A 20,534-nucleotide genomic window follows, 5' to 3' on the forward strand; every position below is an offset into this window, starting at 1 on the left:
TAAAAATTTATTACATTCACACAGATGAGTTTTCCATCATGATGTTGACCTCAGAATTCCTCTTTGCTTTGCTTGCCATTGAACATCACTTTGTAAAAGAGAATCAGAGGAGGATTCAGAGATGCAATGAAAGCCAATGCTGTGTTTCTTTATGAGAGGGAAGCAGTGTGGGGTGAAAATCAGCAGCAGCCTGGAATATCCATCTGTGCATGCTGGGCAGATAGGAGGCTGTCAGGATTCTTCAGCCACAATAGTTTTACCATTTTTTATTTCCAACAGAGAGATCAACAGCATGCCTTTGAGCAGACAGAGCAAAGGTGCAAGAGAAAGCTGCACACATGAGGGAGTCCACCTGTCACCTTCTCTTTTGCAGGACATCAAGAATTTTACTTTATTGCATGAGACCTGGAAAAAAGCTCATAATGTGAAAAGCCATGAATCAACACAAGTGAAGTCTGAAGGGGAGTCCAGATGGTTGGGACCAAGAAATATAAGAAAGACAGTAAAGTTGCATGAAGTCTGTTGCTGTTTAAAAGACATAACAATTTGGGGACTTTTGTTACACAAATTGTGTTATTGTTGTCACACTATGTGGTGCCTCATCCTCCTGCTGTGGTTAGTAACTGAGAGGAAGTAGTTTCAAATGTTATCTCCATGGCAAGCAACAACTTAGCTAGCTACATGTGGTTTATTTCCAGAGGCAGCACTAGCCTTGGACATGAAGAGCATTCGTCTGCAATTCCTTTGGTGCTGTCTGCCTCACACAGAGGATTTGAATATGTCATTACCGGTAATGAACGTGAGGTCTGTACATTGCTCTCTCATTAAGATCCAGGGACACTGCACAGTAACTGTACTGTAACACTCTTCTCTTTGCAGTAAAACCACAAAAATCCATATCTAGAAACAATATGGGTAAAACTAAAGAGAAGTTGAAATGAGATGAGCTACTACAGGATATGTGTAAATCTCTGTAGATTACAGTGTAAGCCCATCCTCCTTTTCTCCCTATTTCTCTGTGACTTGCACTCTTATGTTCCCCATGGCCTGGCTCCTTATCTTGAAAACAGCTCTGGCCCTGGATGGGAAAGTGGGCCATAACCACTGAAGTATTTTGTTTTGTAGAATGCATCTCTTTTAGGATGGAGCTGCTGTAAGTGGTGACAGAAAATGTTGAGACAGGAAAATCAGAAGACACAGAGTGCTGAGATAGAGGGATGACATGCAGACTCACAGCTGTCTGCTGACCTAAGACAGGCTGGTGGACTCAGTGGTTGGCTGATTCTGTGGTGTGCAGATATAGCCAATCTATAGGCTGATGTAATTTACAGCAGTTGTTAAAGAATGCAGCATTAAAAATAACATAAATCTTTATAATTAATGGTTCCATGAAATGGCGTGTATTAATTGCAAACTACTGAGCAACTGCAGTTGCCTCTTTCATTCTGCATGTGGTTTGACTGTAAAGATATACCAGGCCTTATCTACAGAAACAAAAGGTGAGGACTTTAGGAATCTTGCTTACATTTCTTAAGACTTTATTAATTAGTTGGTCATCTGCGTGAAAGGGTAAAGTCCCATAATCTTCCCTTATAAAGGTGAGATATCAAAGGAGGTTTTTACTCCTGCGATATTTGCATTATAATGCCCTTGAAATCTGTTCCTTTACTGTCTTTCTGGATACAGTATACACTGGAGAACCCTTGGAGACGTGCCTGTAAGGACCTGGCCAGTTTGCTTTGCCTTCATCACTCAATCCAATCCCTGTTGGATTACATGTGTGTTTCCTGGGAGTGGGGCCCCCCATTTTCCATCTTTGTAGCAGCAGGTGTCCCAGGGGAGCTCTTAGCCTCGAGGTACTCCACTGCTCCGTAGGTCAGCATGGACAGCACAAGCACAGACAGTACAATGGAGGCTTTGATGTAGACTTGCAGTTTGGTGCTGTAAGCAAAGGCGATGACAAATCCAACTGATTCCCAGAGACGGTAATTTGCAAAGGCAGCCTCCTTGTTTTTCTCAAATAAAATGCCATAAAGTGCTGGAAGGAAGGAAGAAAGGAAGGAAAAACATGTCTTGTGAAGATTAAATCTGCAACCACGTATTTTCTGCAAAGGGCATAAATAGAGCACAATGGGGAAGACAGACACTCCCTCATTAATGTCAGAGAAAGGAAAATACAAGCCTTGTCTTAAAAAATTTGTTGTGCTTCTGTGAATTGTAACAAATGAACTAGCAAAATAAACACAACAAAATAGAGAACATGGAAGAAAAGGGGAACAGAAATGCGAATAAGGAAGAAAGAAAGTGACCTAATGAAGTAAGATGGCATGACTTCTTTTTTCAAATTATTAGCCACAAAAATCAAGGGTTTTGCACTGATGAACAAATAAGTAGGGGGAAAAAGGAGGAGTTGACATTGTAGAGTCTCTATGTATAACTATTGATAAGCTCACACCAAATCCCTGCAAGCTTTCACAACATGGGCCCAGATTAAGTATGCAGGTAAGACATGTCTCTCTTAATCAACCAGTTTTTCAAATTTTCATGTCATGGATGGGTTAGCAAGTAGAATATCCTTGATACATACAGAACTTCCAGGCAGCAACTGGAAAACTTACTTGACATTGAGACTCAGTTCAACTGATCATCCTAATGCAGTTGGGAAGGTCCCAATGAGCTCAGTCAGTTACACATCCACCACTGGGATCCAGGGAGGGATTCCAGCCTCCAAGTCTGACTAGTGAAGCACACAGGGAAGGGCAGAGAGCTTGCTTTCCTCTGGCTGCTGAGCTAGCACCAGCGGTCAAAGAACAGGACATTAACTCTCACTCAGGCATGGTGTGTGCAGAGGGAAGGAGAAGAATATAATGAACTTTGACTCTTTTCACCCACATGTCTAAGAACACATCTGTTTGAAATATGTCCATTCAGCCAAAAGGCAAAGAGGAATGCAAAGTTCTCTGAAAAATCTGAGTAGATTTAGCTACTCCTTCAGTTTTGTTAAATAGGGAGATACTTAATCTGTATGAAAAGCTTGTGTGTCCTAATGACAGCAAGAGGACATTTGCTGAATTGTTTCAATTTAGCCATGATGAAAAATCTGGACAAGTGCATCACAAGATGTACTTAGTTCATTAAACTGGCTCAGTGGAGTGTAGATATGATAACCCTTCACAGTTTTGCCTAATAAATGAAAAAGTACAAATTGTTCATACTAATTTCCTGATATGCACAGTGTTATCTTCTAGAAAGGTATTAGGAAGGTTTCTAACACCATGGCAGTTCTATGTTGAAAGGTTCTCTGGTTTTCAACTGGTACATGTATGCTATTTTGGTACATGAAGCTCATCATCCTGGATGAGCTTCAGCAGGACCTGCTGGGCTGAGTGAGTGAAGAGACTGCCAGTTCTGAAATTTCACAGTCCACTTCCATGGAAATTGTCCTGTTTTTTTTCCACTGCCTTTTTTCCTACTCATTCCCCTGGTACTAGTAGACATGGATATATAACAGGACTGCTAGAAATTATTTGAGTCGGGGTTTATAAACTCTTTAGACTAATATTCTTTCTAAAGACACAAACTGGAAAGAACTTGGTTTTACTGTAGTCCACCTGATGGTTCCGTGCTACACAATTGTTATGCCCGAGGTAGAATTTTTGTCAGTGGGCAGAATCGGCATCTGTGCTCAAGTTAGATAAAAAAGAGCACTACATGCTCTGAAACGAGGTACCTTTCATTGGAAATAAGTGAGAGCCTCCACAGACAAACACAAACATGTCAGGAAAACTTTCTAAGATGAAGTGACTCATCCACTGTGAGCCTACATATCCTCTAGGGGGTACTCGAGTATTAAATATCCACAGGAGCACAAAGGAAACCAAAGAATGCCTTAACTAAGTGGCACTGTGCCATTTGTGTATTCACTGGTACATCTGCTGGCGCCCAAGCAGCATTCATGGGAGCTCAGCAAAGGAAGGACCACAGACCTTGTAAATCAATGTTATTTTGGAGGTCTTACCTCATAGTCTTTGATGCTGGGAATTTCTCATGTGATGCATATCTGTATAAAACTTCTGAAGGGGAGAAGACATTTAGTCATATATGGATATGTCAAACTGAAGATCCTATTCTGGGATGTAGCATTGTGAGGCAACGTCACTGCACCCCTCTATTAATCTCTTTCATGTCATCACTTGATGTTTCGCTGTGACAATGTGACAAAGCGAACTTGGTGTAATTTTATAAATGGGAGCTGTGAAACAGCTGAGTAAGGTACAGACCAAAAAAAAGAAAAAAAAAAAAAAAGAACCACTATGCAAGGAAAAAGAACATTTGGGTGTTTTCCAAATGTGAAAATTTTCACACAAATGTGAAATTTTCACAAGTATCTTGCAGGAATCTGGGAAGGGAGATGACCTGAAACAGTGCTGTAAATAGAGACTAATCCAGTCACATAGTTGCACAGCTCACTCACCATCAAGTGAGCATGAAGCATTGTCCACTGTCTTTGCCTCATCTGGGGGTTTGGATTCTACAGTCACTTCTCAGCCACCTTCTCTAGTACTCAACTCCTCTGTACTTACCCCATTTTCCCCTAATGTGGGCCTCAGGTGCATTTTTGTCAGTTGTGCAGGGACCTTACTGAGGAAACATGCTCCTCAAGAACATCTCAAATGTATGTAAATGCTAGAAGAGGGGGTACAAAGCCCAGCTCTTTTCAGTGGTGTCCAAGAAAAGTGGGTAAGAGGAGATGGCCATAAATTGAATTACATGTAGTTTCCTCTGAACATCAGGATTCTTTTTTTTACTATGAGGGTGACTGAGTACTGTCCCAGGTTGCCCAGAGAGGGTGTGGAGTGTCCTTCTCTGGAAAATATCAAAGGGTCCCTGGGCAAGGTCCTGAGAAAGTGGCTGTGCCCTGATGGCCTTGCTAGAGCAAGGGAGTTGAAGTCCAGACATCCCTTCCATCCCTAACTCCATGTGATTCTGAAAGAAGCACAGTATCCAAGGACAAGGCTTTCTGGATAAGACAGAAGCAGGACAAAGGACAGGTCCTTTATCCCAGTAGAAGACTAAGATGAGTTCTCAAAAGTGTTAGGAATAAACTTTCAAAGCAGTCAGAATGACCGTGGCTGAAGAAGCAGGAAATGAATGAGCAGCTTTGCTTAAGAGAGCAAATCCTCACTGATGTTCTCTTTCCATGGCCCTAAGTATAATTAAGAGCAGTGATTTAAAATTTTTACCTAAGGCACAAGCCTCTGGTAAGGATATGAGATGATGAGAGAGTGTCCCTTGAAGTGTGTACTAGCTCTCCTCTAGGAGACATGAGCTGGAGCTGATGGAGGGATGGCTGGCCCTGTGCTAGAGGCAGGGACATGTGCTTGAAAGGAAGTCACTATCAGTGCCAGGCAATGGACTGCCATGCTTTCCATCTGGCTCCTCAGGAGGAACATGACACTTTATCTAGTGGGTGAAATCTTCTAAGGCCCTGAAACAACCAAAGGGATCAGAGGAAGGAAGGCCAAGACACATAACCTAATGTGTGCCCAGAGGAGCACTTTCCCCTGAAGTGATTTTGTAATGATGTGATGTAATTCCAGCTTAAATTTTTGGCAATGAATTCCATACTTTGTTTTTGCATTGTGTGAGAAATACTATTCATTTTGATTTCTATACAGGCTTCTGCCTGATAGCTTTATCTGGTGCCACTAGTCCTGCTTTCAGGAGATATCATTAATTTCAGGTCTCCTTCTCCATACAGTTAATTACCTTACTGACTGCTTTCCATACTTACCTCTTGTCCAGGCTAAAGATTCCTAGCTTTTTATTCTTCCTTCAAGGAAAAGTGCCCCATGACCTTGCGGCATTTTATTGCCTGCTTATGCATAATCACACTGGATTACGAGTTTTGAAATTAAGTAAATCAGAGCTCTATGAAGTTACTTGGCTGCATAATATTGCTTTCCGTGGTTTTCTCCTACAGTTTTTTCCAATATCTCCTAACAGACCATTTTCTTCTTCTTTTGTTGCTGAGCTTTGAGTTAATTTTTATCCAGAGTGCTCTTCTTTATTGCAAAAGACAGACTAAATGTATAATTCTTCTTATTTTCTAAATTATTTTGAAATACTTATACTCCTCCAGAATATTTATTCTGAATACCTGTTACCATCTTCTGCAGTATTCTTCTCTATTCATCTTGGAAAGCTTGGTTCAATGAGTATTTTGCATTCTTACTCCCAACTTGTTCTATTTCTTCTGCTTTCCAATGAGTTAACATTTTTTTAGCTGCTCTCTGAAAGCCATTATCATTGTTATGCAGCCTTGTTTTATAGATTCAAACATGCAGACTCTTATATCTTGAGAGAATACATTTCATTGTCATCAGGACTTACCATTAGTTTGTGTTTGCCAAACAGCATCAGATACACCCCAAAGACCAGGGATTACAAAAAACACAGCAAGCTGCTTGGGATCAGGTTTCCAGAGCAGTACTGTTATTAAACAGCTTGTGTTCAGAACTGCAGCTGTTGATTTAGAAGGAAATAAAGAAGAGAAATATAGATGCAATTATAATCGGGACAGATTGTGGTAGACAACACTTTTTTATTCTACCCCCAACGAAAGCACAAAGCAATCTTAAAATCTTTCTGGTTCATTGAGCTTTGTGCTGACTGAGCCGATATCACATGAAACACAAGACAATGCAGGCCTTTGACAGTGTCTAATTCATAATTCTGAGCAGGGTCCTGAGCTGAGAGATCCTCAGCGCTGATATGGTTGTAGCCCAAAGGACAGGAACCACTGAGTAGGAGAAGCAGCTTCTGAAAGGCTTGCAGTCACCATGTGAGGCACGTGGGAAGGGGGAGCAAACATCCTTTGGCTCTCCTTGTCTTAAATGAGGTTTTCATTTAGGACCAGAGGGGACAATTAAGCATTTCTAGAGGGTGGTTTTGGGTCTTTCTTTTGAAAAGTGTTTTGTAAATGAGTCACAGATTTTTTTCCCCCACAGGTGCGCATTCACAGGCTGAGTAAAATGACCACTAAACAGAATTGAGAGGTTCAGAGGTATTCAATTTCTAACACTACAGTTCTGGGGGAGATTTAACTGTTTATTGCTACTATTAGGTGTTTTTGGTTTTTTGGGTTTTTTTAATATCTGAGTTTTATAGACTGAGACACGCACCTAGAACAGACAGAAGAATCTATACACTAGTGACCACAGCAGAAAGTGCTTTAAATTTCTTCTTCCTTGTCCAGGTTTAAAATTTCCTGTGGGCAAAATGGCTAGAATGTCTGGATGCATATTGATCTATCAGTGATGTTTCCAATAATACAAACTATTGCATAGTGGAAATAGGGTATTAGCCCACTTCCGTATGCATAATGCATACAGAGCCACAAAAGAAATATTTCTTGGTATTTTTTAATGCCTCCATTACTCATTAGAACAATGTTCTCTGGAGGGGGAGATGTTCTTAAATATGCAAATCTTTTCTCAAGGAAACATGAAAATTACTGTCCCATGCACAAGCCCTTAAGTTATGAAGTTATACTAGCCTGATACATTACTTTCTTCTACTTTTCTCCATATAGAACAAGTAGTAAAAAGGACAACAGGCCAACTTTTAAAATCTTCCTGAAATTTCACTGAAATTTCCAAGTTTGCAATAAGGGTGAGGAGGTTTCAGCCCAGTGGAGAAATCCTACTTATGATAGTTGATAGTGCAAGTCTCAACATCTGCATGGTAAGATCATTTCTCATTGGCTGCATCAGAGCTATAAAGCACCAAAGCTATAGGGCACTTTCTGCACAGATAGAGCCCTCCAAAGCAGGCTGAACTTACATCACCAGCAAAGCGATGTAAGGCAAAGACAGCAATACAGTGCTTAGCTGTGAGCTGAGCTGCCTCTCTTCTCATGAGCGAAGTTTGTGAAGTATGCCTCTAGACTGACTTTGGTTTTAATTGATAGCTGACAGCAAGCTATCCCTTTGTACATGCAAAGGAGGGAGTAGTGGATTTGATTACATGTGGTGATCAGTCATTCAAGAAATCTCTACATACCTAATGCAAATAGAAGTTTTCTACCCGTGAACTGGGAGATCCTTCCAAAGAGCAGAGAGCAGAGGGAATTTATACCTGCAAAGCAGATCATCATATAGCCAACATACTGTATCCCCAGGGCACAGGTCACAAAACTCTGGAAGACAAGGGATAGTGGTGTCACATTTTCTTTGATAAAAATAAACAACTAAAGTTCAGGAATCTTAGCCTGAGTGTTTGGTAAATAGCCAGCATGGATGAGATAAAAAGAGCAGTGTTAGAGATTTTGCATACAAGTCTCTGCTGCATTGACATAGCTGGCCTTCAGGGGCAACTTTGCTTCCCCATTTCCCAATCAGACTGATGCCATGCAAACTGGGCAATAACAAGCAGAACAAATCTGAGCACTGCTTGCTGTACAAATAAAACTCCTGGAAGTAGCATTAAGAATTTTCTGCCCTTCCCATGGTAGCCCAAGAGAAGAAAATTGATGATTGACACTATGGTCATGACAGAGCAGCTCCCAAAAAATAAGAGGACCTCTTCTATAAGAGCATATAGCCAGTGGAGGTTGCTATGGAGTGCCCCTTTCAATCTGTTCCAGCACAGCAACAAGTGCACCGTTCCATCTGATTTATATGCAAGGTTTGAAAGCCTTGAGCATGAAAGAAGCAGCTCAGGAAGGTTGCCCTTTTTCTTTTGAGGCTTCCTCAACAAATGCCAGGAGAACACACCTGCTGCATGTCGAGGTTTGCTGAGAAACTGGAGGAGCAGAGGTGGTTTGAATCCCTTCAGTCTGTCAGGCTCTGGACCTGCTGCAGGAGTGACTGGAGAGGGCTTTCAGCCAGCCATGCTGAGGCCTTGCCCTCTTACCATAAAGGTTGTCAAAATAAAATATGTGGAATGTGTGCTGACTTGCATTTATACAAACTCTAGGGAAACCAGAAGAGGAAGGAAGATATGAAAGCTTTGCTGGCTTCTGGCTTTTCTCCCAGTTTGTTATTTACAACAAGGTGAAGAGTTTGAACCTGTAGCTCTCTGCTGCGGCCTCCACTGGTGAGTTAAGCTCTCTACTGCATTATTTTTGAGGCTATTCCAAGGGACATATTTACTCTGTTTGAAGATGTCACTCAGAGGTCATTCATGTAGAAGCGAGCAGTCCACAATTTTGCAATTTTGCAATCCACAAATCGTCATTAAAATATCTTCATTTGACAAGTAAATATTGATCAGATGTAATAATAAGATGCAACAGCACAAAAAAATCAGAAATATATTTTCATTTACATGCATACCTTTGAGAAGTCCCCACTAAGAAATGCCTGTTCAAACCCACTGTACATTGTCAGAGGGATTAGAAGACACTGTCTTTTATCTTTAAGATGCCGTAAAGTTGCTAGGAACGTAGACCAAAAAGGTGTTTTTTCTTTCTCAGTCTCTGCTTGGTCAGATTTGATCTGGTCCAGAAATATAATAACCAGCAACACAGCTAGAACACCACTAGCTGCAAAAAAAAAAGCAAAACAAAAAGTTCATGAAAAACTGAGGAATGCTGAAAGAATGATGGGAAGTTGCTTGCTGCTGTTACTGCTCTGACTTGGTGCTTAGCTCTCTGTGGGATATTTTGGCAGCTGCCTCAGATTCCGCTTCAGTGTAAAGGCCATTTCTGTATAAACAAGACATTCACATCTTCTGCATACAGCTGTGCACTGGCAAATCCCCTGAGCTCAGCTGTACTGGGCTGTGTGACAGCCGCCGGCCGCAGAGGGTGACGGCTCACCCTGCCAGGGCAGCCCAGGGCCACGGCCATGGGAGCTGGCCAGAAACAGCTCCCTCCCTCGGGAGCTATCAGAAGGCTTTAAATCAACCAGAGAGAGGAGTACTCACTTCCAGTGCCAAGGTTTTCATGGCTAGTGGGGCTCTTCTTTCAAATACATGGAAAGAAAAATAAATGCTGTCTTGAAACCCGGTATATGTTGTGCCTCTTTTTTTTTTTTTTTTTTTTTTGGCTCAGAACCATGCTTTGAGTATGGAATATATGCTGTTTTGAAGATGATAGTGAGCAGCTCTAGTTAACTTGAAAAGATGGAAGTTACAGCTTCAAACCTATAATTTCCAAGCAGAAACAGGATATAAAAGAATATATGGAGTAGTTAATCAGAAAATGATCATGTATGTATCAGTCTAGATTTATTGCTTGTGTAGTGAATCAAAACAATTTTTTTCATGTTATCAAGAAGTCAACCATGCCTCATAACCATAGATTCACAACTGATTGCTTCATTATGGATGCAGGGCATGATAATGTTTCCTCACTTATGCTGACTAGAATTCCATCCATGGAAAGAACTACAGTACAGAGTAAGATGAGAACTGGACACCTCTTTCCACCCACTTTGCTTATTTAATGTGCTCCTAAATATGTTCATGGATATTGTCTCTACTGTGAACTTTTAATATCCAAATACATCAGCAGATTTACAATAAGTTGCCGCATTTTTTTGTTGCTTATTATTTTTCATCCATGTCTCCTAAAATTTCTCCAGCGTCCTGGTTCCCTACGGTGGCTGAGCTGTAAATCCTTTGTGATTCAAGTCATTATTGGTTCTGCCAGAGTGTTTATTATTACTTAAAGACTAATGCTGGACTTGAATGGATGAGAGCAGAACATCCACATTTTCAGGAAAAATATATATAACAAATATGTTAAATGAATCAAGAGCAAGTATGGGAGACAATGGCATGGCTTAATAGGAGTTAGTATGACCATAAATAGAAACGTTCACAGTCCTTGAGAAAGCAAAACAGCAGAAGAGTTATCCATTATTTTCTCCCCCCAAGCTGGGCAAAACAAGCATTCAGCCACCAAATAGAGGACACATTTTAAAAATGTCTGTGAATGAAATATTTAGCCAGTTACTCTCCCTAGAGGTAAGAAAAGACATCTCTTTTATTAAGAGCTTCAAAGAAAAACGAAACCCTGGTGACGCAGGGTCAGGAGGAAGCAGGGTTGCATTCACTTTGCATTCACAAAGCCTAAGGAAATGCTGTATATGTTAGTCATCAAATTTAAATTTAAACTTTACAGACAAACATGCCTTGAGCAGAAAGTCATCAGCTGCAGTACATTCTGGAAGTGGGGGCATATCTTTTGCACTTTCCCACCAATTAGGAATGGAGGATGGGGACAGAGGAAGAGTTTTCTGCAATGTCCCTGTGCACTGAGACCTGGCCCTGCCTGGATCACATACACTCTGTTGGAGTGTATGGCAAATTCTGTGCTTCTGTCTCAGCACAGAGACTACATCTATGCTCAGAGACAGTGAAAATATTTTGACAGAGCTAAGGCGCACACTGCCTTACCAGATACTTTCCTTTATCCAGGAAATAACTTCTTTTGAGTGGGATACTTTTCAGAACTTTCCTCACTCAGTTAATCCTTGCACATCTATTTTCTCTTTTAATGGCATCAGCTTTCCTGTATTTAATTCTTTTCTAGTCTTGTGCAAGGAAGGTCTATAGCAGCAGTAGTTACTAAATGGGAGACATGCCAATTTGCCTGGCTGCATTTGGGTTACCACACTGGGCTTCAGCTTTATTCCAGGTGAAAAATGTAAAGAATATCTTTCTCCTTTAGATAAAAATGATACAGCTCTGGCATAAAGCATTAGAACTATTTAGGAAGGAGTTGTTTATAGCTCTCACATATTTCATTTTCCTTTGGCAAATTAGATTGAAGGAGAAAGTCAGAATCTTCATCTGCAAAGCCATGCTAGATTCCACCAGTACTAGGCTCTCCATCAGTGATAGTGATTAAAGGTTGTGTGGATCACTCACCAGTATAGACCCCTAACAGTGTGTAGATTAAGGAGTCAGAGGGTCTTTCTGAGCCAGTGCTGTTAGTGGTATCAGTCAGGCAGTCATATGCTCCACAGCATTCCAGGTCTTCTTCTGAGATCTCCCCTAATTGAGAACCAAATGAAAGGCAGGTCAGTGAAGAGATCAGCTCAGTCCACACTATGTGCAAGGATATGAGAATGTAAGGAATCCAGCGCTTAGTGATTGCTCCTGGTTCCAAGTCTTTCCTGATTAGAGATATTTAACTTCAGAATCCCCATTTAACACACACAAATTTTGGTTTAAGAGAAACAAAGGAGACACCAAACACTGAATTAATGGTTACATGAGGACAGGGACTAAAGTTAGAGCTGAAATCTGAATCCAAGCTCAATTTGCAGTATTCAAAGTTTGAGTATAGATTTTTACCTCTTAATCATAATACTTCAAGAGATAGGCCTTTAAGTTTACACTAGCAAAGGACTGATGGACTTCAGTTCTTACAGCTGCCTTGCATTTTCATCTCCAGATAATTTCTGTATATGTTACAGGAATAGAAACCACCTCAAAACATTTTTTTAATATAAATTCAAATTATTATTACACAGTATTGCAGTCCTCCAAGTAGCCTGCTATTCCTGACTTTATTATTTTACTACTGCCTTTATGACTTTCTAAGAACAGAGTTGAAACTAACAGTTCAGCAGGGTTTGCAGTAAGACCTTTGCTTTGTGCAAAGGTCTTATCACTTTTGTGCAGGGCATACGTCACAGCCACAAGCACACATGTACTCACACACTGTCACCAGCACAATGTGCCCACTTCCTCCAGTACTCTCTTGGTAAAGAATAAAAGCTAACCCAAAGTGTAAGCCTGAATAAACTGCCTCCTGGAAGAGGATAATCCTAACCCCACGCTATAATTTTAGTGCTTTCACTGCAGAATTTGTCTGTGGTCCAAGCACTATAAAGGGCAATACAGCTGTACCTTGGCTGATTCCTTAAGGAAGAGCTGATCCATAATTTTTCAATTAAGCTTATTGTGTAACTACTTCTAGTGTGTTTTTCCTCATTGCTTCCTATCAAAGCTGCTGTGATGTGAATCAGCTGTCTAACCAACTTCATAAACAACTTTAGGTTTAACATAAAATAAAATGTAGTAATGTAAAGAAAATCATTACCTTATTATAGTCAGCACTACTACAGACGTTCAGCAAAAAATAGACAAACAGACCTTCAGCAAAATTGCCATATGCAAAAGGTGAGTCACATGAATGAAGGGTGGAAATGTGTAAAACAAGTTTTTTATTGGTTCCTGCATCATCTGAAGATGAAGCTGCACATGTAATTAGTCATATGCAAGTGCAAGGCAGGGTTTGCATTGTTTCTTTTGAATTAAAACTAATATTGTTGAGTGAGGAAGGATGACTCTTGTAATTTACACCGATTACTGTCTTTGGTTCTGGTATATGGTGTAACTTTGCCTTGCTGTGTCTGGATGCAGTGATGCAGGCAATACATCTAGAGTAGGTACATGTCTGGATTTTATCCATTTTGATTCTCCAGATACAGGCTGTATCTTTCCTACTGCTCAGCGAAATTATACATTTGAAGTACATAAAAATATGAATGGATGCCTTTGCACAAGCCTCAGTGGAGAGAAAAAGAATTGCATGGAGATTCTTACCCCCTCACCCCAGCAAAGAAGTTCCCTCTAGATTAAAGCTGTGTGCCACTGAGAAGGCACAGTAGAGAAATTTATGTTATAACTGCTCATCACTGTCATGAAGATGTGCAAAGCCTTTGGCTTTGAGAGTTGTTCACAGGAACACAGATTTTTCTGAGATTCCATGTAATAGATAAAAAAATAAGTACCTTTTCAATTTGGAGGAACATCCTCAAAAGTAAAACAAGACCAAAAAAACACCAGTATTTTATTTGTCTTGTTAAAATTATGTGTGCTGAGAGGCAGAGGACAGTCAAATGGCTGCAGTCTGTACAGACCCCACAGCTGCACCACTGCTTCTACCCTGCAAGTGAAATCAGAAAAGAAATATTCCCCCCTGAGATATCATGTGGCTCTGGAATCAGGTCAGCAGGGCTCCACTGCACTTGAAAAGGTCTGCCAGCATTCTGCTTTAATGGTGCTTCACCTACAGTGATTCAGGTTTAAAGGAAGGATGATTCTAGTTAAGTATCACACCTTGTGGCAACTACTTTGCCATAAATCCAAGGATTCAAAGATTAAAACCTGATGCCATCTTCCTGACATTTAGCTTTAACCTAGTAGCTATTTCAGAGCTCTTCAGAGGACATACTGCTTAACTGAGACAGGAAAGAGGTAACTTCTTGCTGCTCATAATAGCAGTGTATATGGAAAATTCTCTCCATGTCTGGAGAACAGCCCTGTTTGGATTTTGACAGGATGTGGAATATGCAGGAGACTGAAATGATAAGACACCGCAGCATTTTGTATCTGTAAGGTGGCATCCAAATATTAATTTATCTTCACAACTACCCTTTTAAAATTGACACCAATTACATGCATGGGAAATGAAGGCACTGCTGCTGAGTGATTTCTTCAAGCTACATTGGCATCTGCTGTCTGAGCCTGAAATACAGCAGAGGAGGCCTGGCATGCTGGCTCCTGCCAACAGCTACTGCTATTTCTTCTTGACAGCTCTGTAGAGCATTCATTTTCAGCAAGCCCAGCAACCAGTCTGACTAATTTTGAATGCATAACAGCAAACCAACCCAATACTACAAGCAAAAAGGTTGGTTCAGTATTTTGTCTTTTGTTTTAAACCACTTTTAATAGAAGTCAGACGTGAAGGACTGTCACTGCCTGCAGCCTATCTATGCTTTGCAATCCAGGAGCAGAATTCAAACAGAATTCAGTAGAGTTCTATTTTTTAGCTATTTGTCTGAACTCTCTTTACGGTTGATTTTTGATAGAAAATAGACACTTTCAAATTTCAAATGAGAAATTTACCTCATCTATTTCAGACATCTATCCTCAGATGGGCTAACTCTCATCTGAAGTGTCTGTTTCCACTGACTATGAAAGCTCAGCTGCAGAAATTTACTCTCATCTATCTAGACCTAGTTGATGTTTATAGAAAGAAGTGCCAAAATTTTAAATACATTTTACCTTCGTTGGAAGATTGGCTAAGTATCAAGGATGAGATAAGATTTCCCCATACGCCGGAAGTCTGAAACACCAGAAAGAAGATCCCAAAGTATTGGTTGATAATGTCTTTAGCACTTTTTCCTGCTTTCTCAGCATACAAAGTGCCAGCAATAGTGAGGTAAGTGCATTTGGCAGACCAGAGTGGTGCTCCTCCTAAGCCCAGGATCATAGAGGTAGGGATAAGTGTGTACCTGCCAAAGAACACTTTATTTAGCATAGCTGTTGCCATTAGCATAATAATCATTTGCCCAAAGATCCAACAGCAAAAACAGACATCAAAGAAATAGATTTATCCTTTTTATGATACAATGAATCTGTTACATGGAATCAAGAGAAGGCCAGCCTTGTGAAGTTTGGGCCGTGCAAGCATAGGCAGGTCTGGGCGGGGACCAGGCCTAGGCAAGGCTGACTGGGTCTGTGCTCATGTGCCATAACTTCTCACAAGTTAAACTATGTTAAACTGAGAACTAAATTGTACATGCACTTCAGAAGATGGATATTGACAACTTTCCTCTACACAGTTGCAACCCTTGTCACTGGAGAGCAGAAGTTGGTCATCCACCTTTAGAAAGAGCTAGGCAGGCATTAGGCTTCTCCTGTGGTCCTCTCCTCCCAGACCTACTGGCTGGAAGATTGTCCTCCTTCAACCTTTTCAAAAACAACCCTAAAAGTCTTTTGACTTTCAAATGAAACTCCTGATTTTTTTTCCCCCAAAGGGGAATCTCTGCTACAAACATGAGAAGCGATATCAGGTGAGTAGACAGATGTATTCATTCTGACTCTTTGCACATGTTCACCTCTCTGGTCCACCAAAAACTGAATCTATTTATCTCGATTTGTTCCAAGTAGCACCTTTGGCATCCAACTTTCTACTCTGCAACACAGAGTTAATCAGGAAAATTGAGAAGAAAAAGAAGAAAGAACTTTGTCCTTACTTATTTTGTTTGAACACAACAGAGAGGGTTAAAGTATTTAAATCCTACCAGCTAGCATAGAAGTTCCCTAAGGAGTAGGCGACGTAGCAGCACATAGAGACTGCGATGGTCCACTTGCAGCCCAGCTTCTTGATGATGATGGGAGGCAGGAACATGGATGATAAGGTGAGTGCAGCATACAGAACACTTAGGGAAGCAACCCCCAGGCCTTCTTCTGCATTAAGACTGCTCTGCAGGGACAAAAACAGCCATTGAGACAAATTTTACCACAGGTACATATTACTAGAGAGTGTACAGAGAATGGCTTTGGGCAGAAATAAACAGACATAGCATCTGGGGCTGGGTATTGCTGTCTCATTTCCCCAAAACAGACTGATTTTGGACTTGGAAATTTCTTCAAAATGTTAGACCATTTATGAAAACAGTATACAAAACTAGGTGAGGATTGCCCGGATTCAAAGCTTTGGTAAGTCATTCTTTAGATTATTTCATGTTAATTGTTAGATTTTCTCTTTGAAAGCAAGTTGAATGAAAGATAACCTCTTTTCTTGGCCCTCATTTGTTGTCTCAAGCAGGAATATTCTCAGATCTGCACTGCAAGGGCTGGCACAGCAATAGTGGGAGATTCTTTGCTTTAAACTACAGGTGTGAAAATTTCTAAGATTTTCAGAGGCCAAGGTCCAAATATCCTACTGGGCTCCACAGTGGCCCTTAGTAGTTGGAAGTGATTGATTCACCCACATTTTCACAAAGAAGGAATAGCATTTTACTGATCTAAACAGGTTTTATAGTTTTATGCTCAAAATAGTTATCCTCTTGTCTTGATGCTCTGAAAGTTGAAATGAGAAGATCAGTTTGGGAGACCCGGACAAGCCTGAAAAATGGGTCCATGTGAACCCAATGAGGATCAACAAGTCCAAATTCAAGGTGCTACCCCTGGGTCAAGGCAATCCCAGACATGAGTACAGACTGGGAGAAGAAGTCACTGAGAGTAACCTTGCAGGGGAGGACTTGAAAATTCTGTGCCTGAGAACCTGGACAAGAGCAACAGTGTGTGCTACAGCCCAGAAGCTGCATCAAACTTAGCGTGACCAGCAGGGCAAGGGAAGTGATGTCCCCCTCTACTTTGCTCTGGTGAGTCCCCATCTGAAGCCCTGCATCCAGTTTTGGGGTCCCTGGCACAGGAAGGACATGCACCTATTGGAGAGGAGGGCCATGAAGATGATCAGAGTGATGGACCACCTCTCCTAGACAGGCTGAGAGAGTTGGGATTGTTCAGCCAGGAGAAGAGAAGACTCCAGGAAGACCTCATTGCAGCCTTTCAGTACCCAAAGGGGGCCTTAAAAAGTAAGAATGTGACTTTTCACTAGGGCAGATAGTCATAGGCCAAGAAAGGGCAACAGTATTAAACTAAAAGATTTAGGGTAGATATTAGAAAGAAAATCTTTACTGTGAGGGTGGTGAGGCATTGGAGGAGGTTGCCCAGAGAATCTGTGGATACTCCATCCTTAGAGATGTTCAGGCCCAGACTGGATGGAGCTTTGAGCAACCTGGTTTAGTGGAAAGTGTCCGTATCCATGGTGGAGAGTTGGAACGAGATGATCTTTAAGGTCCTTTCCAGCCAAACCATCCTGCAATTCTTTGCTGCTTAACAATGTTTTCCTGATTGTTTTCATTAATTGGTGATATGCTTCAGCATGATTTTGGAAGGGGGACTGGATGCTGAGGGGCTGGCACTGGAGAGCACTGTAGGGGTATTAAGTTGTCGGTGGCTTCAAGGAACACTTCCCAAGCCTGCAGTGGCTGTGCAGTCTGGCCATGCAGGACCCTGGTGGCAGTCATGCAGCTCACTTGGAGATAGCCAGGTACAGGACAGTGAGGTGAGGACAGTCTCTGTTAGAGCAGGGCCAAGGCATTTGAGAATTGCAATGGTTGTTTTGTAAACAGGCAAAGAGGCTTCCTGATCTCAGAGGTCTTATTTTTAAACTATCACATGCCTGGTTTTGTCAGGTACAACTTCCAAAAATTAAAAGCCAGGGTTCCACAATCATATGTATTTTACTGTCTGGGTTTTTTTGGTTTTGTTTTGGTTTGGGCTTTTTTGTTTTGGTTTGGTTTGGTTTTGTTTTTTGTTTTTGTTTGTTTGTTTGTTTTTGGGGTTTTTTGTGGGTTTTTGTTTTTGATGTTGTTGGGGGGGTCTGGGTAGTAAAATATTGAAATGAATGATGAAAATGTTTAAAATTCCAGTTAGAGGTGCATAGGTTCACAGATTATTCTCAGTTGGAAGGGACGCATAGGATCATCAAGTCCCACTCTGAAGTAAATGCCTGTATGAGCACTGAACCCACAACCTTGCTGTTATCAGCACCAAGCTCTAACCAACTGTTTCAGATGGTGGGACTGACTTGCAGCTTCAAGAGTTTATCTTCCCCTGCCTCATCAGTCTCCCCAGCTCATAATACCTCCATCAAGTTTTGGCTCTGTTTTTGCAGAACAGCCCTGAGTTCAGAATCTGACAATGCCAGCAAAGAAAAGCTGTTCAAGGAGAGAAGAGAGATGTACAGAACAAGGACAGACTCTTCCTGAAATGAGGTCAAGCTGTCATTATTGCAAACAAGTTCATCATGTAATGTATCAAGTTCCACCCTTAAGGCATGGAGATTCCCACTCCTGTTGGAAAATTCAATACAGTTGATCGTGATCATACGTTAATAGTTTGCCTAAAGTTGCTTGTCAATGTCTTCTATTCATTTATCAGCCAATAGATCAGCAGAGCCTTTTAGGCTGAAAAGTTTCTCCTTGTGTTTATCTACTCAGAAGCATTCATAGACAGCAACAGAAACCCTCAGTCTTTTATTTTGGATGAGCAAGTGAGATCTAATGGCAACCTGAGTATTCAAGTTATTCTAGAAACCCATCTCTGCTACTATGTTTTAAGATGTTAATGCCAGTAAAGTCACAATTGCTTTATTAAAAAATATTTTTTTACTATTATGTTATATCATGAGCCTAGAAATTACTGTATTATTTTATACTTGAACTATTTAATGGTTTGGACATCATTTTTGATTATTTCCCGTTGCTGTACAATAATAATGATTATAAAATCTTAGCAATTTAGAAACATTCAAAACAGATCCTTTCCAGAAACTGAATTGTTTTCCATTTGGCAATATCTTTTTTGGAGAAAAGTCATCTCAGGTTAATTTTGTTTTCTGTTTCCATTGAAACAAATTTTGTGGATCTAGAGTAGTAGCGTGACACAAGTATGCAAGCTATTTGAGAAATACTAGAATGAAATATTTAGTAAATGCTGCAGATCTGGGTAAAGAATATTAACCTGCAGCAAGTTAATGTTCTAACCCACCTTATAAAAAAACTGTGCATGCCTTCCTCAGAGACAGCATGGAAAGATTGATGTGTTTCACACTACCAGTTGGCCCGATGCCCTTCCAGCCCAGCTGTCCTGATAGCCGATGGGAGGTGCCCCTCTTACCTGTAGGCTCTGGAGTCCTGAGTAAGCAGTAAAGAGAAGTAAAAATCCGAAAGAAATGACCAAAACATTCTTAAGATTCCTTTCCATGTTGATTCATAGACGACAAAAGGTCTGCCGGTGGGCAAAACTGATCCAATTATTCCAGGGGATGATTTGAGTTGGAGAAAAACGGCTTATGCCTTGTTGGAAAAGGTCACTTTTTTCTGTGTTTGTAGAGAAGAGAGTTGCTAATTATTTGAAGACTGACCAGTGAACTTTACTTTTAAGTAATACTGAAAACTTGTTGTTACTCATTCACTTGTTACTCAGGCAATAGACAGCAGTCCCAAGGCCACCTATCATGTTTTTTTACAGAGGTATATGAGTCTCTTGCAACTCTTGCACCTATTTGAGTATTGAAGTAATATATTATATGGCTCTCCACTATGATCAGCACAGAAGAAAAAAATTGCAAGCTGTGAAATCACTTTCTGTCATAAAGATACACAAGTCCATAAGGGACAAAGATTAAAAGCTGCACTGAATTCTATACCAAGCCTCTTGCTTAACTATGGTTACAAAAACATGCTAGGAAATGAGATAGTGCTACAGCTCTGTCTGCATACACCACTCCATAACTGGGCAGCACAGATTCCCAAAGCTGGTGGCTGCTTGGCAAATGGGACACCCTTCATTCATGGGGAACCCTGGGGCTTTGGTCCCTCAAGTTTACCAAATTGTACTCATTAAAATTATTTTCCCCCATCTTTCTCATCAATGCAGAAGCCAAAAAAACCAAAGGTGGATTGAACAGATAACTGGAAAAGCAAGTTCCCCTTCCCTTCTCTGGCCCTAAGACCGCCAGGGTGAATGGACCCTTCCTACATCTGTGGCAGAGGAGGGATTTGAACTTGGGGGCAAAGGGGAATCCAAAAGCCTCCATGCTATGATGTGAACAGGACTGTAGGGTGTCCACAGTGTCCTTTGGGAAAGCACAGCTACGACTTGGTATAAATCCCACTAGATGGCACAATTTTGCTTCCCACAGGGACATT

General features: G+C 40.9%; 1 protein-coding gene across 2 annotated transcripts; it reads right to left on the reverse strand.

Annotated features, from left to right (window-relative positions):
- Nucleotides 1-1,267: 1,267 nt before the first annotated feature.
- UNC93A (unc-93 homolog A) lies at nt 1,268-19,718 on the reverse strand. Of its 2 annotated transcripts, XM_074538652.1 has the most exons (8): nt 19,501-19,718; nt 16,053-16,234; nt 15,031-15,260; nt 11,877-12,006; nt 9,339-9,543; nt 8,065-8,200; nt 6,394-6,525; nt 1,268-2,038 (listed from the first exon to the last, which is right to left on the reverse strand). In XM_074538652.1, exons 1-8 carry the CDS (start codon nt 19,585-19,587, stop codon nt 1,773-1,775), a joined length of 1,368 nt encoding a protein of 455 aa, XP_074394753.1. In that variant the 5' UTR covers nt 19,588-19,718; the 3' UTR covers nt 1,268-1,772. The 2 variants fall into 2 exon arrangements, with proteins under 2 accessions (XP_074394753.1, XP_074394754.1); XM_074538653.1 differs by lacking the exon at nt 11,877-12,006 and having other exon boundaries at nt 9,339-9,547.
- Between the last annotated feature and the right edge of the window lie 816 nt (nt 19,719-20,534).

Source organism: Zonotrichia albicollis, chromosome 3, assembly GCF_047830755.1.
Source record: "Zonotrichia albicollis isolate bZonAlb1 chromosome 3, bZonAlb1.hap1, whole genome shotgun sequence".
Classification (NCBI taxonomy): Eukaryota; Metazoa; Chordata; class Aves; order Passeriformes; family Passerellidae; genus Zonotrichia; species Zonotrichia albicollis.

Coding starts and splice junctions, on each gene's coding strand:
- UNC93A (XM_074538652.1), bottom strand. CDS start 19,587: ATGGAAAGGAATCTTAAGAATGTTTTGGTCATTTCTTTCGGATTTTTA. Junction 15,261..16,052: donor GGGAACTTCTATGCTAGCTG/GTAGGATTTAAA, acceptor GTTCTTTGGCAG/GTACACACTTATCCCTACCT. Junction 9,544..11,876: donor TTAGGGGTCTATACTGGTGA/GTGATCCACACA, acceptor TTTTGCAGCTAG/TGGTGTTCTAGCTGTGTTGC.